The sequence below is a fragment of the Myxine glutinosa genome, chromosome 13 (assembly GCF_964187855.1).
Source record: "Myxine glutinosa chromosome 13, kmMyxGlut1.1, whole genome shotgun sequence".
In the NCBI taxonomy this organism is placed as follows: Eukaryota; Metazoa; Chordata; class Myxini; order Myxiniformes; family Myxinidae; genus Myxine; species Myxine glutinosa.
Genome location: NC_136273.1, coordinates 61,543,691 through 61,562,892, shown reverse-complemented (window position 1 = coordinate 61,562,892; position 19,202 = coordinate 61,543,691). Strand labels below are relative to the sequence as shown.

Genomic DNA, 19,202 nt, shown 5'->3' with positions numbered 1-19,202 from the left:
GTAGTATGTTTATCGTGTGGTATGTTTATAGTGTAGTATATTTATAGTGTAGTATGTTTATAGTGTAGTATGTTTATAGTGTAGTATGTTTATCGTATGGTATATTTATAGTGTAGTATATTTATAGTGTAGTATATTTATAGTGTAGTATGTTTATCGTGTAGTTTATTTATCGTGTAGTATGTTTATCGTGTGGTATGTTTATAGTGTGGTATGTTTATAGTGTGGTATGTTTATAGTGTGGTATGTTTATAGTGTAGTATGTTTATCATGTGGTATGTTTATCATGTGGTATGTTTATAGTGTGGTATGTTTATAGTGTAGCATGTTTATAGTGTGGTATGTTTATCGTGTGGTATGTTTATCGTGTGGTATGTTTATCGTGTGATATGTTTATAGTTTAGTATATTTATAGTGTTGTATGTTTATCGTGTGGTATGTTTATAGTGTGGTATGTTTATAGTGTGGTATGTTTATAGTGTGGTATGTTTATAGTGTAGTATGTTTATCATGTGGTATGTTTATCGTGTAGTATGTTTATAGTGTGGTATGTTTATAGTGTAGTATGTTTATCATGTGGTATGTTTATAGTGTGATATGTTTATAGTGTGGTATGTTTATAGTGTGGTATGTTTATAGTGTGGTATGTTTATAGTGTAGTATGTTTATCATGTGGTATGTTTATCGTGTAGTATGTTTATAGTGTGGTATGTTTATAGTGTAGTATGTTTATAGTGTAGTATGTTTATCGTGTGGTATGTTTGTAGTGTGGTATGTTTATTGTGTAGTATGTTTGTGGTGTAGTATGTTTATAGTGTAGTATGTTTATCGTGTGGTATGTTTGTAGTGTGGTATGTTTATAGTGGAGTATGTTTGTGGTGTAGTATGTTTATAGTGTAGTATGTTTATCGTGTGGTATGTTTGTAGTGTGGTATGTTTATAGTGTAGTATGTTTATAGTGTAGTATGTTTATAGTGTAGTATGTTTATCGTGTGGTATGTTTGTAGTGTGGTATGTTTATAGTGGAGTATGTTTGTGGTGTAGTATGTTTATAGTGTAGTATGTTTATCGTGTGGTATGTTTGTAGTGTGGTATGTTTGTAGTGTGGTATGTTTATAGTGTAGTATGTTTATAGTGTAGTATTTCCATAGTGCATTGCCGTACTTTATTTTCCATTCATTCATCAATGTGCTACAACCCTCTGCTATAAAGATATACGACTACGATACAGTAGTTTTTGTGGTTAAATCGTCCATCTATATGTGTCACTTGACTGCGGGTTGCATCATTCCGAGGGGAACGACTGTGCTGATGATGTGGTGCCCCCTGTCGATTAGGGCATGGAGTCAGTTAAAAATGGCCAGGGTACGTGCTTTCCTCAGGGTTTTTTTTGCTCTTGGGGGCTTTACCTTGGGAGCTCTTCAGCTGCTCGTTTCAAAGTGATTACCTCTGGTGTTTCTTTCTCTCACCATGTTCCACCTCTCTTCTGACGTTTGCAGTGTTAACCATGGTACAGCTTACATTATCTTTTTGAAATGTGTGTGTCGTGTCGTTGGTTGTTATCTCCAAATGCAGCTTTCAGAAGGTGGAACAGAGCCCTCCCAGATCTCGATGTATCCACCTTTGCGTGTGTGTGTGTGTGTGTGTGTGTGTGTGTGTGTGTGTGTGTATGTGTGTGTGTGTGTGTGTGTGTGTGTGTGTGTGTGTGTGTGTGTGTGTGTGTGTGTGTGTGTGTGTGTGTGTGTGTGTGTGTGTGTGTGTGTGTGTATGTATGTGTGTATGTGTTCCACAATGGTTGAAGAGCACGTTATGCACTGCCACTGCCCAAGGATGGATGTGTGCAGCGTCAATGATACACTCAAGATTAGGGGGAAACACAGTAGTGGTGAATGCCACGTTACATTCGGTTCATCACAGGATTGTGTTTGTTGCATTGAACATAAGGAAATTTATGGATGAGTTTCATGGGATATGGATAAAGTACAGGCATAATGGGCCAAATTACTTCTCCATGGTGTGTATATGCTTCCTTGTACATCCTTGTGAAGGAAACAGAAATGTTTCCCATCTAGCTGACATCGCATAAATACAACATTGATGGTAACCTAAAAATACAACATTGATGGTAACCAAAAAATACAACATTAATGGTAACCAAAAAATACATTGATGGTAACCAAAAAATACAACATTGATGGTAACCAAAAAATACATTGATGGTAACCAAAAAACACATTGATGGTAACCAAAAAATAAAACATTGATGGTAACCAAAAAATACATTGATGTTAACCCAAAAATAGAGCATTGATGGTAACCAAAAAATAGAATATTGATGGTAACCAAAAAAATACAACATTGATGGTAACCAAAAAGTAGAACATTGATGGTAACCAAAAATACAACATTGATGGTAACCAAAAAATGCAACATTGATGGTAACCAAAAAATGCAACATTTATGGTCACCAAAAAATACATTGATGGGAACCAAAAAATACAACATCGATGGTAACCAAAAAATACAACATTGATGGTAACCCAAAAATACAACATTGATGGTAACCAAAAAATACATTGATGGTAACCAAAAAATACAACATTGATGGTAACCAAAAATACAACATTGATGGTAACCAAAAAATACAACATTGATGGTAACCAAAAAATACATTGATGGTAACCAAAAATACAACATTGATGGTAACCTAAAAATACAACATTGATGGTCACCCAAAAATACAATATTGATGGTAACCAAAAAATACATGATGGTAACCAAAAAATACAATATTGATGGTAACCAAAAAATACATTGATGGTAACCAAAAAATACAACATTGATGGTAACCAAAAAATACAACATTAATGGTAACCAAAAAATACATTGATGGTAACCAAAAATACAATATTGATGGTAACCCAAAAATACAACATTGATGGTAACCCAAAAATACAACATTGGTGGTAACCAAAAAAATACATTGATGGTAACCAAAAAATACAACATTGATGGTGACCAAAAAATACAAGATTGATGGTAACCAAAAAATACAGCATTGATGGTAACCAAAAAATACAACATTGATGGTAACCAAAAAGTAGAACATTGACGGTAACCAAAAATACAACATTGATGGTAACCAAAAAATACAACATTGATGGTAACCAAAAAATACATTGATGGTAACCAAAAAATACAACATTGATGGTAACCAAAAAATACATTGATGGTAACCAAAAATGATTGCCTTGGTTGAGGATCTGAAAATGAATCACACAATTTGCTTCGGATTGATTCACACAGCACAGTTCGTGGCTCAAAGCCCTCTTCCTTCGTTTTCCAAGAGCAGGGGGGGTTTTGTACAGGTGTCAAGGCTGGTAGAACGGCTTAACTACCTGGAGGCCATCGTCGAGATTTCCAGCTTCACCTGCTGAACAGCCATAAGTGTCATGATCTTTTTTGGAAGGCTCCATCTGGATTATTGACCTGAGATTCTCCCTCTTACCACCGTGTGCAGTCCATGTTATCCATGGCTCCTGGGCTGGCAGCCGGACCCCTCGTCATCAACCCGTATTTCCCACAATTGAGTAACGCTATTCTTCCCGACATGGTCCCGGGACCCGCCGCCGTCATGGTGTCCAACGCTGGGCAGATCGCTCACGTGCCCAAGATGCCACGCGCCGACCGCCTCGAGGTACGAGCTGCAAGGTGTAGACCATTGTGCATTGTTCACCTTGTACTACTGGACCATGCGCTGGTTACACATATCGAATGAGCATGAATGAAGCACATTTTCACTAAAAACGTGTTTCTTAACGTCTTTTTGCACGTGTATTTTCATACATTGACTGTACATTAGTTACCCTCGCCTGAGGAGAGGCTATTGCATTTGAGTCCATTTGGCTGTTTGTCTGTCTGTTTGTTACTTGGAAAATCGAAGATTTTTCAAGTATATTGGTCGGTTTTTCAGATGAAAAGTGATGATTTTGGAAGGTTGACCTTGAGTTGACCTTTGACCGATTGCCCTCAAAAATAGTTGCGTTGCGTTTGCGTTTGTGGTTCTGTCTGTCTCTGTCTGTTTGTCTGTTTGTTTGTCACCGGCCTACAGGTCCCAATTCTAAACCGATCGTCACGAAACTTCACCAAGTTGTATAGGTCGTCCCAATTGAGAAGCCCATTGATTTTGAGGTCAAAGGTCAAAGGTCATCTGGAGGTCAAATTTCTAAAATCGCCATTTTAAATCCGATTGACTTGAAAATTGAATAGCATTTGTATATTGAGTCAATAAATTGGGAATGAATTATTTTTGAGGTCAAAAGGTCAAAGGTCAACTCAACGTTGAATTTTAAAAGTCATCAATTTTCATCTAAAAAGCCATCAATTCTCAACCGATTGACTTGAAAATTGAACAGCATTTGCACATCGAGTCACTAAATTGGGAAACACACTATTTTTGAGGTCAATCGGTCAAAGGTAAACTCAAGGTCAACCTTCCAAAATCATCATTTTTCATCTGAAAAATCGTCACTTTTCTTCCTATTGATCCGAGCTTTGATCAAGATTGTCAATTTTAATCTTGATGAAATGGACAATTTGCTGTATCAATGGAATTTTTTTTTCTCGGGGGTGGGGGGTCGGATTTTGCAAGTATCGTGCTCCGCATGACGTCTTCTTGTTTGTCTGTCTGTCTGTTTGTCCGCACAAAATAAACACGATTTTCTCTGCAACCGTTGGTCCAATTGACAGGAAATTTTCACCATAGGTGCAACGCCTCCTGTTGAATTTTTAAATGATAATTATGATGTCATAGATCATGTGGTTCGGCCGCCATCTTGGAAAACCGAAAAACTTTGCACCTCTATATCTCCAAAAGCATTGAATAGAAAAAATTGAAACATGGCTCATCAGTTCCCACCAGGCTATTCATCGGATCAGCAAGTCGGAGTGTAAAATAAGTTTGCAGTACTAATAACCCAGCATTATGACATGACTGTTGCAGTGTTACCGTGTTTGAATTTGGGGTCATGCCTTTAGGTGTGCAGAGAATTCCTGCGCGGTAGTTGCTGCCGTGGGGAGGCCGAATGCCGCTTCGCACACCCCGCCGAGAGCGTGATGGTCGACCCGGCGGATAGCACAGTCACCGTTTGCATGGACTACATGAAGGGCCGATGTTCACGTGACAAATGCAAGTATTTCCATCCGCCAGCGCACCTGCAGGCCAAACTCAAAGCGGCACAGCATCAGGCGAGCCAGCAGCAAGCTGCCGTATCCGCCATGGTGAGGCCTTTACCTGCAGGACCTTTTGACTCACCCAAAGTTATCTTGACTGCGAGACTGCATTGCTTTATTTCATATAGCTAGACAAGGGTTTGGGAGTGGTGCTTGAGAGGTCGAGATTGGTGCAGATGGAGATGAAAATATGTGTCGTTGCTTCTGCAATACATTAACATTGTAATTTTATAAATGCAGGTTGTGATAAAAGGGTGGATTAGCAAAAAGAATGCTAAATGTGCATCAGTGAAAGTTCCATATTTGTTGATCCCATTTATAAATGTGATCCTTTGTGATGTCAGCAGGTGCTGGGAGGCATGCCAGTACCACAGCAAGCATTCCTGCATCCTGGTATGTGATGTAATAATGGTGTGCATAAGCTGTTGTGCAATGTCCAGATTCGCTTTCGTATTCGTCCACAATTTTGTTTCAATAATATAAACACGTAGGGTAGGATTGATAGAGTTTTTATGAGAGGTAAAGCTATATGCTTATGTCTGTTCTGTGTCTGCGTACATTGTATATCCATGTGCATGCATATGTAAAGATAGATTTAGTGTACATACATCCATGCATGACTGTCTTTAATCCAGGCGCATCTCAGAGTGGAGTGATGCTTCATTTAGGTATAAATCAATCCTCCAATCGCATGCCTCTAACCCCCCTGCCACCCTCCTGCCTCTCCCCTGCCCACAAATCCATATATCCTAAAGGCTCGATCTTCTGCATGGCACCAAGTTCCACCAACCTTGGTATGTTTTTCAGCTTCCATATCTCCTACAAGACATCTCCCCGATCATATTTTAATCTCATTCTTTATTATACTTTTTCATTGTTATATTATAAAGAGATACCACTCTCTACCCTCACCCCTCATTTACTCTTCCCCTATTGTGTTGATCCTTTGTGAGGCCTGAAGTTGTCATTCGAAAAACGAGGCAGCCTTTAAGCTACAAGGTTTTCAGTTTTTATTTTCACATTGAGATCAGGTTTTTCCAGCAGATTTTTTTTTTTAAAGGATGACCATGTGGAGAATCCAGATGTGAAGCGGTGAATGTGTCATCCACACAAAAGTGCTCAATAATTAACACACGGAAGAGAAAGCACTGAGAAGCGAGGAAGGGGCAGCAGAAAGATGTCTGGCAGGACAAAAAAAATGTCCAAATTGTTTTTTCCATGGATTAATGATGAGGCTATAATATCCTTTAATACACCCCCTATGGATGGAATGTTAAGCTGGCTGTCCCATCTTCTCGCATTTGCTTGTGAATGTTGAAGTATAAGCCACAGTAACTTTCAAAAATGGATGGCATTATGTGCCGAAATCCCTGGAAAATTGTGAATTCCTCTAATCGACAATAGCACTCGATCATTGACATACAGTGCATTCAGAAAGTATTCAGACCCCTTCACTTTTTCACATTTCGTTATGTTGCAGCCTTATGCTGAAATCGTTTAAATTCTTTTTTTCCCTCATCAATCTACACTCAATACCCCATAATGACAAAGAGAAAACAGGATTTTAGAAAGTTTTGCAAATTTATTAAAAAGAAAAAACTGAAATATCACATTGACATAAGTATTCATACCCTTTGCTATGACACTTGAAATTTAGCTCAGGTGCCTCCCATTTCTCTTGATCATCTTTGAGATGTTTCTTCACCTTGATTGGAGTCCACCTGTGGTAAATTCAATTGATTGGACATGATTTGGAAAGGCACACACCTGTCTATATAAGGTCTCACAGCTGACAATGCATATCAGAGCAAAACCCAAGCCATGAGGTCGAAGGAACTGCCCGCAGAGCTCAGAGACAGGATTGTGTCGAGGCACAGATCTGGGGAAGCCTACAAAAAAATTTCTGCTGCATTGAAGGTTCCCAAGAGCACAGTGGCCTCCATAATTCTTAAATGGAAGAAGTTTGGAACAACCAGGACTCTTCCTAGAGCTGGCCACCCGGCCAAACTGAGCAATCGGGGGAGAAGGGCCTTGGTAAGAGAGGTGACCAAGAACCCGATGGTCACTGACTGAGCTCCAGAGATCCTGTGTGGAGATGGGAGAAACTTCCAGAAGGACAACCATCACTGCAACACTTCACCGATCTGGGCTTCATGGCAGAGTGGCCAGACGGAAGCCTCTCCTCAGTGAAAGACACATGAAAGCCCGCTTGGAGTTTGCAAAAAAGCACCTAAAGGACTCTCAGACTGTGAGAAACAAGATTATGTGGTCTGATGAAACCAAGATTGAACTGTTTGGCTTCCGACCTTTCATCAATCCCAAATGGAGTTGATGCAGTCACACAGATTATTGATTATATGTAAAGATAACTATAACTAGAACGACACTTGGTAGAGGGCATACCTCCACCAGGATAAACAGTCTACGTTTTGTATCCCACTGATAGGTCGGATCTGGATGCGGACCTGAACCACAATCAAATCAGCTTGTTCTTGTCATCTAACCAACTCACCTGCCTAGTTTTGTCATAATCCGGCCACAACCTTTTGAAATATCATGCTATGTATCATTTTTGGCCCTATCACTCAATGGTGAAGAATCACTTAAGAATGAAAAGGAAAACTCTGATCCGAATCCTGTTTCATACTCAACCTGTCCACCAAATTTTATCCGAAGCTGTCCACAACTTTTTGAGATATCCTGTTCACAAACAAACAGACAAACAGACAGACAGGGGTGGAAACATAATCTGTCTTAAATCCAGGCGAAGTAACAGTAACTTGAGCGAAGTTGATGGCGAGCCATCGCAAATCCCCACACTTCCCACCTAAAGCAAAGTTGAAAGATGCAAAAGGTTCCTCCAGATTAAAACAATGTGACCCTAATTCCCCAACCCCCTGAGGCATGAACTGGCGGTCAAATCACAAAAATTCGTTACATATTTCATGCATCTCCCAATGTTGATTCCACATACAGTTTCATTTTAAAATGTGCCCTCATAGCATGTTTTGATATTTGACCTTTTGATGCCCCAGTGGGTGGGACCAAAAATGACGCTGCTCTTACACCTCCGTGCCATGTGCTGATCATAACCACCAGGTTTGGTGAATTTCTGCCCAACTGTTGAGGTGGAGATAGCATGATGGACAGACGCACGGATGGAGATGTACAGATAGATGTAGCCAATGTGGAACCGCAACCATACCGCTGCACCCACCTCCCACTTTTTTTTTCTTTTTCTTTTTTAAAGTGCATGAATTTAATAAATGTTGATATTTCCTTAAGAGTTCATGAAAATCTCTTGAAAGTCCTCTTGGTTTCGTAATAAAATGATTATCATCGAAATACAATGAGGAAACGTCACTGTATAGTACAAGGAGAGGGTGACGGCCAGGTATGAGCAACTTAGTGAAGAAGCAGAAGACTTGGATCAGTGGCAGAAGTACGGAGAGGCATTTAAGGGAATTGCAGAAGTGTTGTGTGGAAGGACATCAGGAGAAGATGCATTGTTGAGGGATAGAAACCAGGTATGGTGGACAGGAAGTAGTGAAGGCAGTTGATGATAAGAAGGAGGTTTGGAAGAGGACAGAGAAGATCAAGGATAAAGGGAGACAACCGGATGTGGGGTTGCTGCACCTGTATGGGCAGAAGAAGAAAGCAGGAAGTAGAGCTGTGGATAAGGTGAGGAATGATATGGAAAAGGAGTTGTACAACAAGTTGAAAGAGGATGGTGGGAGGAAGATTATCTATAGATTGGCTGATGACAGGAAGGAGGATAGCGAGGATATGAAGGAGAGCGGGGGGCGGTGATTAAAGATGGTGGTGGAAGGCTAGTGATGGAGAGGAGGTGCAGTGTTGAAGGTGTGGGAAGGATATTTCAAACTACTGTTGAACCGGGAAGGAAGCAAAGTCGAGCTGGAGCTACCGAGTTATGTGAAGGGGAAAGTGGAGTTGTTGGAGATCACAGAAGAGGAAGTGCAGATGGCATTGTAGAGGGTGAAAAATGGAAGTGCACCAGGTATTGATGAGGTGTGCAGAGATGATAATTGCAGCAGGAGAAGTCAGAGTCAGGTGGACCAAGATGTTGTTAAATGCATGTATGAGAGATGGGTCAATTCCGGAGGCGTGGGGGACAGGGTTAATTGTGCCAATATGGAAGGGGAAGGAGGATGTTCAAGATCCAGGGAAGAACAGGGCATTACACTCCTTAGTCATGTCATGAAGGTGCTGGAGAGGGTTCTGGACTGAAGTATAAGGAAGAGTGTGGAGAAGAAAATTGGAGAAGAACATCAGGGTTTTAGAAAGGTTAGGGGAATGTCTAATGGTATGTTCGTGCTGAGACAGATGGTGGAGAAGAGGTTTGAAGTGCAAGGTGAAATAGCATTGGTATTTGTGGATCTGGAGAAGGCCTACAACACTGTCCCGAGAGAGATGATGTGGTGACACTGACATGGAGGGGAGTGCCAGAAGCAGAAGTTAGGTTGGTGGAAGGGATATACAAGGAGACAAAGGGAAGAGTTTAGGTTGATCCGGGGATGTCGGAGGGGTTCAATATGAACATTGGTTTGAGGCAGGGAAGAGCTCTCAGCCCACTTTTGTTTATCATGTTGATGGAGCTGGTAAGCAGGAAGGTAAACATGAAAGATATTATGTGGAGGATATTGTATGCGGACGATCTGGCTGTGGTGGAGAGTAGGCGGGAGATGCAGGAAATACGGGGAAGTGGAAGGAGGCATTTGAGAAATGGGCTGAAAATGAGCTCGGAGAAGATGGGGGTGATGTGGGTTTGGGCATATTAGAAGGTGGGTGTGAATGTGTGGAGGGAGTAATTGCAGACAGAAAGATTTCAAGGAGATTGAAAGGAAAGGTTCTGATGTCTTATCTTTATGTCTATCATCAGTCTATCTTTACGATCTGTAGATGGTGGCACTGACAGAGGGGCAATCCCAGAGGCTGCAGGTTTGAGAGAATGGGTGAACTGAGGGAGGAGATTGGTGCGCAGATGAGCTTGACGGGGAGATTGGTGAAATTCCGGCTGAGATGGACTGGACACTAGGTGTGGATGGGTAAAGACAGAAAGGAAAAAGAGAGCAGATAGGTTGAGGGAACAAGGTTGTAGGAAAAGAGGTATACTATGGTTGATATGAGAGGATTGTGTGAAGAGGGATATCAGCAAGGAGCGGGTGATTGGAGTGTGGAGAGAGCTGGCTGAGGACAGAGGGAAGTGGATGAGTATCCTGGTCAAGGCAGGGCAGGAGCTTGGTGTCATTGGGCCTCACCCCTTAATAAAGGGAAGAATAGGAGAAGACAAAAGAGAAGATATGTAGATCAAAAGAGATAAGTATATTGACATAGAGATAAGTAGACTGAGAGAGAGAGAGGAATATGTAAGTAGAGAGATTTTTCGATAACAAGTGAAAAACTTACTCAAAGACATTGTATTATATTGTTGTAACCATCGTGTTGGCCTAGTTGCCCTGTCAGAATCCCAACGAACCGCATCAAAGCAGTCGAGTTGGCCAACTGATTTTGCTGCTCCGAACTTGATTACGGGCCTGTTTGCCACGATACTGTACTCCAATGGAACAACCGAGTCAATCAGTGTGGTGTGATAATAATCGGTGCACTACAACCATTCACACCAATTAGAGATCTGAGCAAAATTGCTAGATGCAGGCATGATCTTGAACTGGATGCTAATCACCCAAATCCAATCTGTCCTTTAACAGACGTGTAATAACTAAACTAGCGATCAGAGACAAGCGGATCACCAAAAAACCTAGTGATTTTATAATAGTGTTTTGAGAACAACACAAGGTGGAACAAGACCAGACAGACAGAACAAGCAATCCTATTCTCTCTCCCGAGTCAATGAACAAACCGCAGATCCTTCATTAATCGAAGCCTTAAGAGCTCAGAAGTTCCTCAGTAGATAGACAAGTGAGAAGCAACAGGACAGAAACACCACAAACCGCTTCCAGCAGGATGCAGCTTGGACGAAGTGGTGACACGGCCTGGCCGTCAACAGTTAGTGGCCATAGACTGCACCCGGTTCCAGGGGAGAAGTGGGTGCAGCCTGCTCTGGGAGGCGTGGCGTACGGTTGCAGAAACAAAGGCTAGGTTCAGAGAGAAACTTCGTTGCAACTCACGTGCAGGTTTCACCGCAAGCCCGACGCACCTCTGACACCCCACTGTTTGCTTCACTTCCGCTGTTTGCCAGCCCAGAGGGAAGAGCTGTACTTGATCAAACTGCTGATGAAAGCGGAGTAGGTGGGGCTTTACATGAGGGAGGATACTCAGTCAGCGACCAGCTTTGGAAGCCAATATGTGGTTTGCCCAAGAAAGATCATGGCTGATAGTAAGGCCCAAAAGATTGAGTGATTAAACCTCAAGAGGATTGTTATAAGAAAGTGAATGGGAAGGTTTGCCATATGGTATTTTTGGAGCAAGAGCGAGTGAGAATATGAGATCTGTCAGGATTGAAAGACATATTCCAAGTGTTTGACCATCTTGTGGTTCTTTCAAGGTCTTCAGAGAGGGAAGATGCTGCTTGCCTATCTGAAGGATGAGGGATGTTACAGCAGAGGGTGGAATCATCAGCAGAGATATAAAGAGGATTTTACAGCGAGCCAGAAAGATTTTTGATGCTTCCTCATGACGTAGCTCAAAATAAAATTGTTTGGTTGGTTGTTTTATGGTTTTGAAGATATTTTGAACATTCAATATCATTTCTATGTTCTTGTGTGATTTTGCGTTGCTATATCTCAGGATGAACGACTATGTGGGAGAAATGCTTCATAAAATAAGGTTCTTCTTCACGTGTAAAACAGATAACTGTGGACTTCACGCTGCTCTTTGTTTGAACCCACAATCTGCAGTACCCATGATGCATACTGGAGCTACCACGGCACTATCTCCAACGACAACAACCAACAACAACATGCAGTTTGCTGCCACCGCCAGCCAGGTGTGCTCACCGACGTAAAGATAGTTATTCCACTTGGATCATTTCATTATTTAATTTGCTGTGCCACAAAGTCCAAATTATGATCGTTGCCATCTTCTTCATTCCCACAATAATTATTGCAATACTTGTTTGCATAATTATTTTTTTTCTTATGCAAACTGCACATCCTAATCGTTTAATCTCCACAAACTCTAATATATATATACTAGTGGGGTCACCCGTGGGAATCCCACGGGCATGGACGTGTGTGACATTTCGACATATTGAGTTAGATGCTGCACATTCATTTTCACAAAATGGTTACTGGCAAGTCATCAGATCCACAAATGGTGTAATGAACACAATTTATTTATTTCACATAATATGTGACCCCTCACTCCTCTCCACCTGACACTCTCCTCTCTCCACCTGACACTCTCCTCTCTCCACCTAGCACTCATCTCCTCTCCAATCCCTCACATTCCTCTCCTCTCCAATCCCTCACCTCTCCAATCCCTCACACTCCTCTCCAATCCCTCACACTCCTCTCCAATCCCTCACACTCCTCTCCTCTCCAATCCCTCACCTCTCCAATCCCTCACACTCCTCTCTAATCCCTCACACTCCTCTCCAATCCCTCACACTCCTCTCCAATCCCTCACACTCCTCTCCAATCCCTCACACTCCTCTCCAATCCCTCACACTCCTCTCCAATCACGCCTCACAGTCCTCTCCAATCGCGCCTCACACTCCTCTCAAATCGCGCCTCACACTCCTCTCCAATCGCGCCTCACACTCCTCTCCAATCCCTCATTATTCCTCTCCTCTCCAATCCCTCACACTCCTCTCCAATCCCTCACACTCCTCTCCAATCCTTCACATTCCTCTCCTCTCCAATCCCTCACCTCTCCAATCCCTCACCTCTCCAATCCCTCACACTCCTCTCCAATCCCTCACACTCCTCTCCAATCGCGCTTCACACTCCTCTCCAATCGCACCTCACACTCCTCTCCAATCGCGCCTCACACTCCTCTCCAATCGCCCCTCACACTCCTCTCCAATCGCCCCTCACACTCCTCTCCAATTGCGCCTCACACTCCTCTCCAATCGCGCATCACACTCCTCTCCAATCGCGCCTCACACTCCTCTCCAATCGCGCCTCACACTCCTCTCCAATCGCGCCTCACACTCCTCTCCAATCGCGCCTCACACCCCTCTCCAATCGCGCCTCACACTCCTCTCCAATCATCCTCACACTCCTCTTCAATCACGCCTCACACGCCTCTCCAATCGCGCCTCACACTCCCCTCCAATCGCTCCTCACTCTCCTCTCCAATCGCTCCTCACTCGCCTCTCTCGTTTTTCTCCCGTCTCGTTCTTTTTCTTGCTCCATCATGTTCAAGTTTGCATTGACGTTCGTCGACGGACTCGTTCGCCCGTCTCATTTGTTTTCTTGCTACATCCTGTTCAAGTCTGCGTTCTTCATCGATCATCTCATTCATTTTGGAAATAGAAGTTTCCACGCAGCACATGAATTGTCACGACCCTCAAGAGGAAGTGTCTCGTAATCATCAAATGATAAATGGCAAGTAAATTATATTGTGGAAAATTAAAGATTTCAAATAAACCTATTTAAAGTGTATGCGCACATAACTAATTTTAAAAAACGAAGAAATATCTCTCGGTAATTTCCTGAAACTTATTTTACTTCCGGCTAATAATGTTGAATGAAATAAAAACGAAGAAATATATGTCCGCATCATTGTTGACGTTTTTGTGACGACTGTCATCAAACGAAAAAGTAATATATCTTAACGGAAAAGCAAAAGCGAATTTTTTATAGATGTCGACACGTTGCCGTCGGTGTCATGTTGGGCGGTGTATGATACATCATTACGCGATTTTTACAAATATATCTCTGCATTTTCCCGCGTGTGGAATGTTCTCAATTATTGCTGACACCGAGTCTAAAACCATCGATAAAAATGATGAAATCAGATGGTGAGTTAGATTGGAGATAAAGGCGTGAGAGAGACTCAATGGCCTTGAAGTTACAGGCCTTTGAGAATTCATTTTGTTCTATAAACGGCAACTTTCATCGGATTTTCTTCCCGTTTTTTTTCAACCGAGTCTAAAACTATGTTAGCGACTGTGAAAAATGAAATGATATATCGAATTTGATTTGAAATAAAACTGGGAGAGAGCAAGACACCACGGGGCTACAAAACAGGCCTCAAAGCTATGCGAGTTTTTTTTTTGTTTTTTTTTGTATACAAGATCGAGGCTCGTGAAAGAGCGAACATTAATCACACAGAAAGACAAACAGACACACAAAACAAATAACATCGGGAGCGGTAGACAAGATGGGGAGAGAGGGGGAAGGACACAAACACAACATTTGAGAGCAGGGACCGAGAGACATGGAGACATCGAGAGAACTGTGGGAGGGAGAGGGCTTTGGGGGGAAGGCATGGGAAGGGGGGGGGGGGGGGTGGGAGAGGTATAAAACATATGGACACTGCCAAGACTTCCAGGAAAGAAGTTGGAATTTCAAACAAGGTGGATCTGGGGTGAATTCGTGGGGGTAGAAAAGATCAAGGTTTTGGATGGGGGAAGATAAGAGATGGTGGTGAACAGCTGTTTTGAAGACCTGGAGGGCGGAGTGTGATTGAAGTGAGTGTGGGAGTTTGTTCCAGAGGCGGGAGAAAAGAGGAATGAAAGAGTGAAGGTGAGCAGAGAGCCGAGATTTCGGCAGTTTAACCATCAGAGGGTGGCTGGCAGATCTTGTGCGACCTGTAGGAATATTTGGGGGACAGAGCACAGAGAGAGCTGGGGGAGCAAGGCCGGAGAGGAGTCGGTAGAAGACAGAAAGACCACCTACCTGCCTGCGGTGAGTGAGTGAAAGGCCCTCAGAGATAGCTTAATCGCGGGAGATTCCAATGATTCTGAAAGCTTTGGATTCAACAGCGTGAAGCCGAGCCAGGTGTGAGGCAGGAGCACCAGCCCATAGGGGAGAACAGTATTCCATTGAGCTGCGGATGAAAGCCTTGTATGTGGTGAGGAGCTCAGGTGTGCCTAGGAAGGACTTCGCACGACGGAGGATGCCCAGTCGGCGACTGGCTTTGGAGGCCAGCTTGGAAATGTGGTTTTCCCAAGAAAGATCATGGCAGATGGTGAGACCCAAAAGCTTGAGCGACAGAACTTCTTGGAGAGGATTGTTGAGAAAGTAGATGGGAGGGTTGTCCAGTCGATCTTTTCGGAGAGACATAGTAAGAGTGTGAGATTTGTCAGGATTGAAAGACATGTTCCACATGTTTGACCAGTCTGTGATTTTGTCCAGGTCTTCAGAGAGTGAGGAGGCTGCAGACTGCCGATCTGAGGGAAGAGGAATGGAGCGGCAGAGAGTGGAGTCATCAGCAAAGAGATACAGAGGATTTTCCAGAGAGTCGGAGAGATCATTGATAAAGACCAGAAAAAGCACAGGGCCCAGCACACTGCCTTGGGGAACTCCAGCCTGAACGGGAAGGGGAGATGAGAGAAATCCATTCAGGGCCACACGTTGACTATGACCAGAGAGGAAGTCCGCAAGCCATGCATGGAGATTTCCATGGATACCATAGGAGGAGAGTTTGGTGAGCAGAGCTGGGTGCCAGACCGTATTGAAGGCACGTGATATGTCAAGGGAGACAGCTCTGATTTCCTGTTTGGCATTGAGGACCTCCATCCGTTGTTGAGACAGCAGAAGCAGCATGTCCAGAGTAGAGTGACCTGGTCTGAAACCAAATTGATGATCAGAGATCAAGCCATTGGAGAAGAGGAAAGATTTCATATCCGAAGCAATGATGGATTCCATGACTTTGCTGATAATTGGGAGCAGGCTGATTGGTCTGTAGTTGCAAGGATCTGTTTTTGCACCTTTTTTGTGTAAAGCGGTAATGTTTGCTGATTTCCAGGATGCTGGCAGATGACCTTGAGCAAAAGATAGGGTGAAAAGAACAGAGAGAGGGTGAGATAGAGCGGCAGAACAGGATTTTAGGACCCGTGGGCTGATGCCATCTGGTCCAGTTGCAGAATCAGAGTCGAGGTTTGACAAAAACTCCTCCACCTTGTCAGGAGAGAAGGTCACAGAGTCCAGGAGCAGTTTGGTTCGACTGGGAAAGGTGGGAACAGAGAGAGATGGGTTTGGGACTAAGGATTTTGAGGCAAACACAGAGTTGAGGCATTCGGCTTTGTCACGTGCGATGTCAACTGTGTGGCCATTTGAGGTAAGGGAGGGGATGGAGGGGGAACAAACACCAGAAACGGATTTGACCAGACGCCACCAGGATTTGGAGGAAGGAGACAGGTTTGAGAGTTCATTCTTGAGTGAGGAGAGATAGTGCTTCCTGGCACTCCTGAGGGTAGACACACACTTGTTCCGAGCTTGGTGGAAGGAACTGAGATTTCCTTCAGTTGGATTAGCCTTCCAAGAGGCAAAGGGCAAGTTGTTTCAGGGCAACTGCCTCACCACAAGATTCAGTGTACCATGGACGGGAGGAAGGGTAAGACAACTGAAGGCGAGATGGGATAAATCTGTGCATGAGAGAGATCAGTTTGCTTTGGAAGAATTCCTAGGAAGAATTGATGTCAGAGGCAGTGGAGATGGGAGACCAATCCAGACGATTGATGGCTGCTTGAAGAGTGTCCCAGTCGGCCTGAGTGAAATGCCAGACTCGTCGACGCTGAGGAGGCTCTCTGAGAATGGCCAGAGAGATGTCCACTTTGACAAGCACATGATCAGAAGAACCGATTGGAGCAGAAGAAGAGCAGCAGACATTAGCAGGGAAGTTAGTCATAACCAAGTCTAGAAGAGAAGATACTCCATTGGCTGAGATCCGGGTCGGGAAATTGACAGATTGTGTCAATCCCAGTGAGTCACAGAAGTCCTTTGCTGAGGTGCCATGACTGGTGAGAGAGGAACCCACACCCAACCAGGTGGCATGATGACAATTGAAGTCACCACATATGAGGAAGAGAGAGTTGGGATGAGTGGATAGAAGTTGGTCCATGTTGTCAGACAGTGAAATGTAGATGGAGTCATCACTGTTTGGGGGACGGTACAGAACACATATCAACAAAAGGTGGGAGCGGAGAGGAAGCCATAGCCAGAGGTACTCCTGGGGGTGAGGAGGAGAGAGGGCAGTGCAAGGAGAGTGAGGAAGAGAGTTTTTGATAAAGATAGCCACCCCACCACCAGGCCGAGGCTCAGGTCTATCATACCGGAGGAGGGAGTAACCAGGAAGAGATATTAAGGAATCAGAGACATCTTGAAGGAGGAAAGTCTCTGTTAAGCAGATCAAGTCTGGATTGTCAGAAGCAACCTGTATGGAGAGATCAGTCAGGTTTGAGCGAAGGCCCCGGATGTTTGAGGTCCATACCGTTAATGAAGAGAGAGGGGGAGCATCGGGTACAGGACAGGGGAGGGGAGGAGTAGGGTAAGATGAAGGATGAGAGGGGGAGGTAGGGAGAGCAGTTGTTAGTGTGTCAGCGATTGCAGAAGAGTTCCAAGAAAGGGAAGGATGAGGAGGATGAAAGGTTTGAAGGTGAAGGGATGAGGCACAGTGAGGGGTTGTTTGAGGGGGGGCAGAGGAAAGAAGAAGGTTGGGGGGGTGGAGGTATGAGATAGAAGGGAGACGAAGTGGGGAGGAGGCAGCTTTGAGGAGGAGGGGGGAGGAGGGAGAATTGGAGAGGAATGGTATGGGGGGAGATTTGAATGGGAGGGGTTGGGGGGGAGTTTTGAAGGGGAGGAGTGAGGGGGGAGTTTAGGAGGGGAAGGGCAAGGGGGGAGTTCAGGAGTGGAAGGGCAAGGGGGGAGTTCAGGAGTAGAGGGGTAGGGGGGGAGTTTAAGAGTGGCGGGGCAAGGGGGGAGTTTAGGAGTGTAGGTGCAAGGGGAGGGATTTGGATGGGAGGGGCAAGAGGGGAGTTTAGAAAGTGGATGATTAATGAAAGACGAACATTGAAAACAAATTGGGTTTGTTGTGATTTTCAAGTTAGCAATCCGGTTCAGAATGATGGAGGAGGGATGGAATGAATGTGAATTTAGACCATGTAGTGAGGGAGACGTATAAGATATTGAATTTCTTTTTTTTGAGGTGGAATGAGTTGGAGAGGAAATTGAGAAAAGCCTTTTAAATAGGAAGAAAAACAGCGTGTTGTAAAATACCACTGAGTAAAACACTGAAGGGGAAAGGTTATACATATTTAAATAATATTTAAACAGAACCGTGAACAATCTTATGTGCACAAAAATACCAACGGGGGGAGAGCCGAGAGGGACCACCACGAGTCACGTGAAGGGCAAACGGTGGATGGCAAGGAGTTAATGAAATGGTGGATATTTGTTTATATGAAGCCTCTCCCAGAATGGGTGGAGCTATGGGTGGAGCTACTCTGCAAACCGAGTAAGCCACACCCCGGACAGACGTCCAACAGACAGAATCATCTACGGCTATTATAATAGGCTATATATATATATATACTGTATATATATATATTAGGGTGGTGCTCAAAATAATTTAAAAAAAATATTTACTGGGACATGGCTTTATGTTCCTTTTGTTCCAAAATGAAAAGACACCAAATATGAAAGCAATCTGATTTTATTTAGGGGTGCCACATCAGCCTTCAAACTAAAGGTGTCTACAAAACTTTTCTATATATGGATCGAAAGCAAAACCAGAAGTTTGTTTTATGAAAATCCACCCTCCACTCACTTTCTTTGTATTCTAGCAAACACAAGTTACAATAGCTGCACAAATAGCACTATATTGCTATGAAAACTCAAATTCAATGATAACAATCCAAATGTTCAGTTCATAAAATGAAGAGACACCATATCACATAATATTAAAAAACCCAAATATAATGAGAAATGTAACTCCTATTTCTGGGCCTGTTTCACCACTGTTGCCTTCTTGGCATCGGGGTACATCTTCCTGTGAGCAGCAACAACTTGGAGCAGAGCTTGCTTTTGCTCTTCATCCTT

At 43.5% G+C, this 19,202-nt stretch overlaps 1 protein-coding gene across 17 annotated transcripts in view; it reads left to right on the top strand.

The window, feature by feature from the left end:
- Positions 1-19,202, top strand: part of LOC137438987 (muscleblind-like protein 3) — a 139,323-nt gene that overhangs the window by 69,896 nt on the left and 50,225 nt on the right. For 8 of the 17 annotated variants that reach the window (XM_078767581.1, XM_078767579.1, XM_078767586.1 and 5 more), the window contains exons 3-7: positions 3,521-3,697; positions 5,038-5,280; positions 5,577-5,625; positions 5,988-6,026; positions 12,063-12,199. In XM_078767581.1, coding sequence (XP_078623707.1) covers positions 3,521-3,697; positions 5,038-5,280; positions 5,577-5,625; positions 5,988-6,026; positions 12,063-12,199 — 645 coding nt within the window. The remainder of the gene's footprint in view (positions 1-3,520; positions 3,698-5,037; positions 5,281-5,576; positions 5,626-5,987; positions 6,027-12,062; positions 12,200-19,202) is intronic. The other 9 variants (XM_078767584.1, XM_078767582.1, XM_078767590.1 and 6 more) reach the window with 3 other exon arrangements.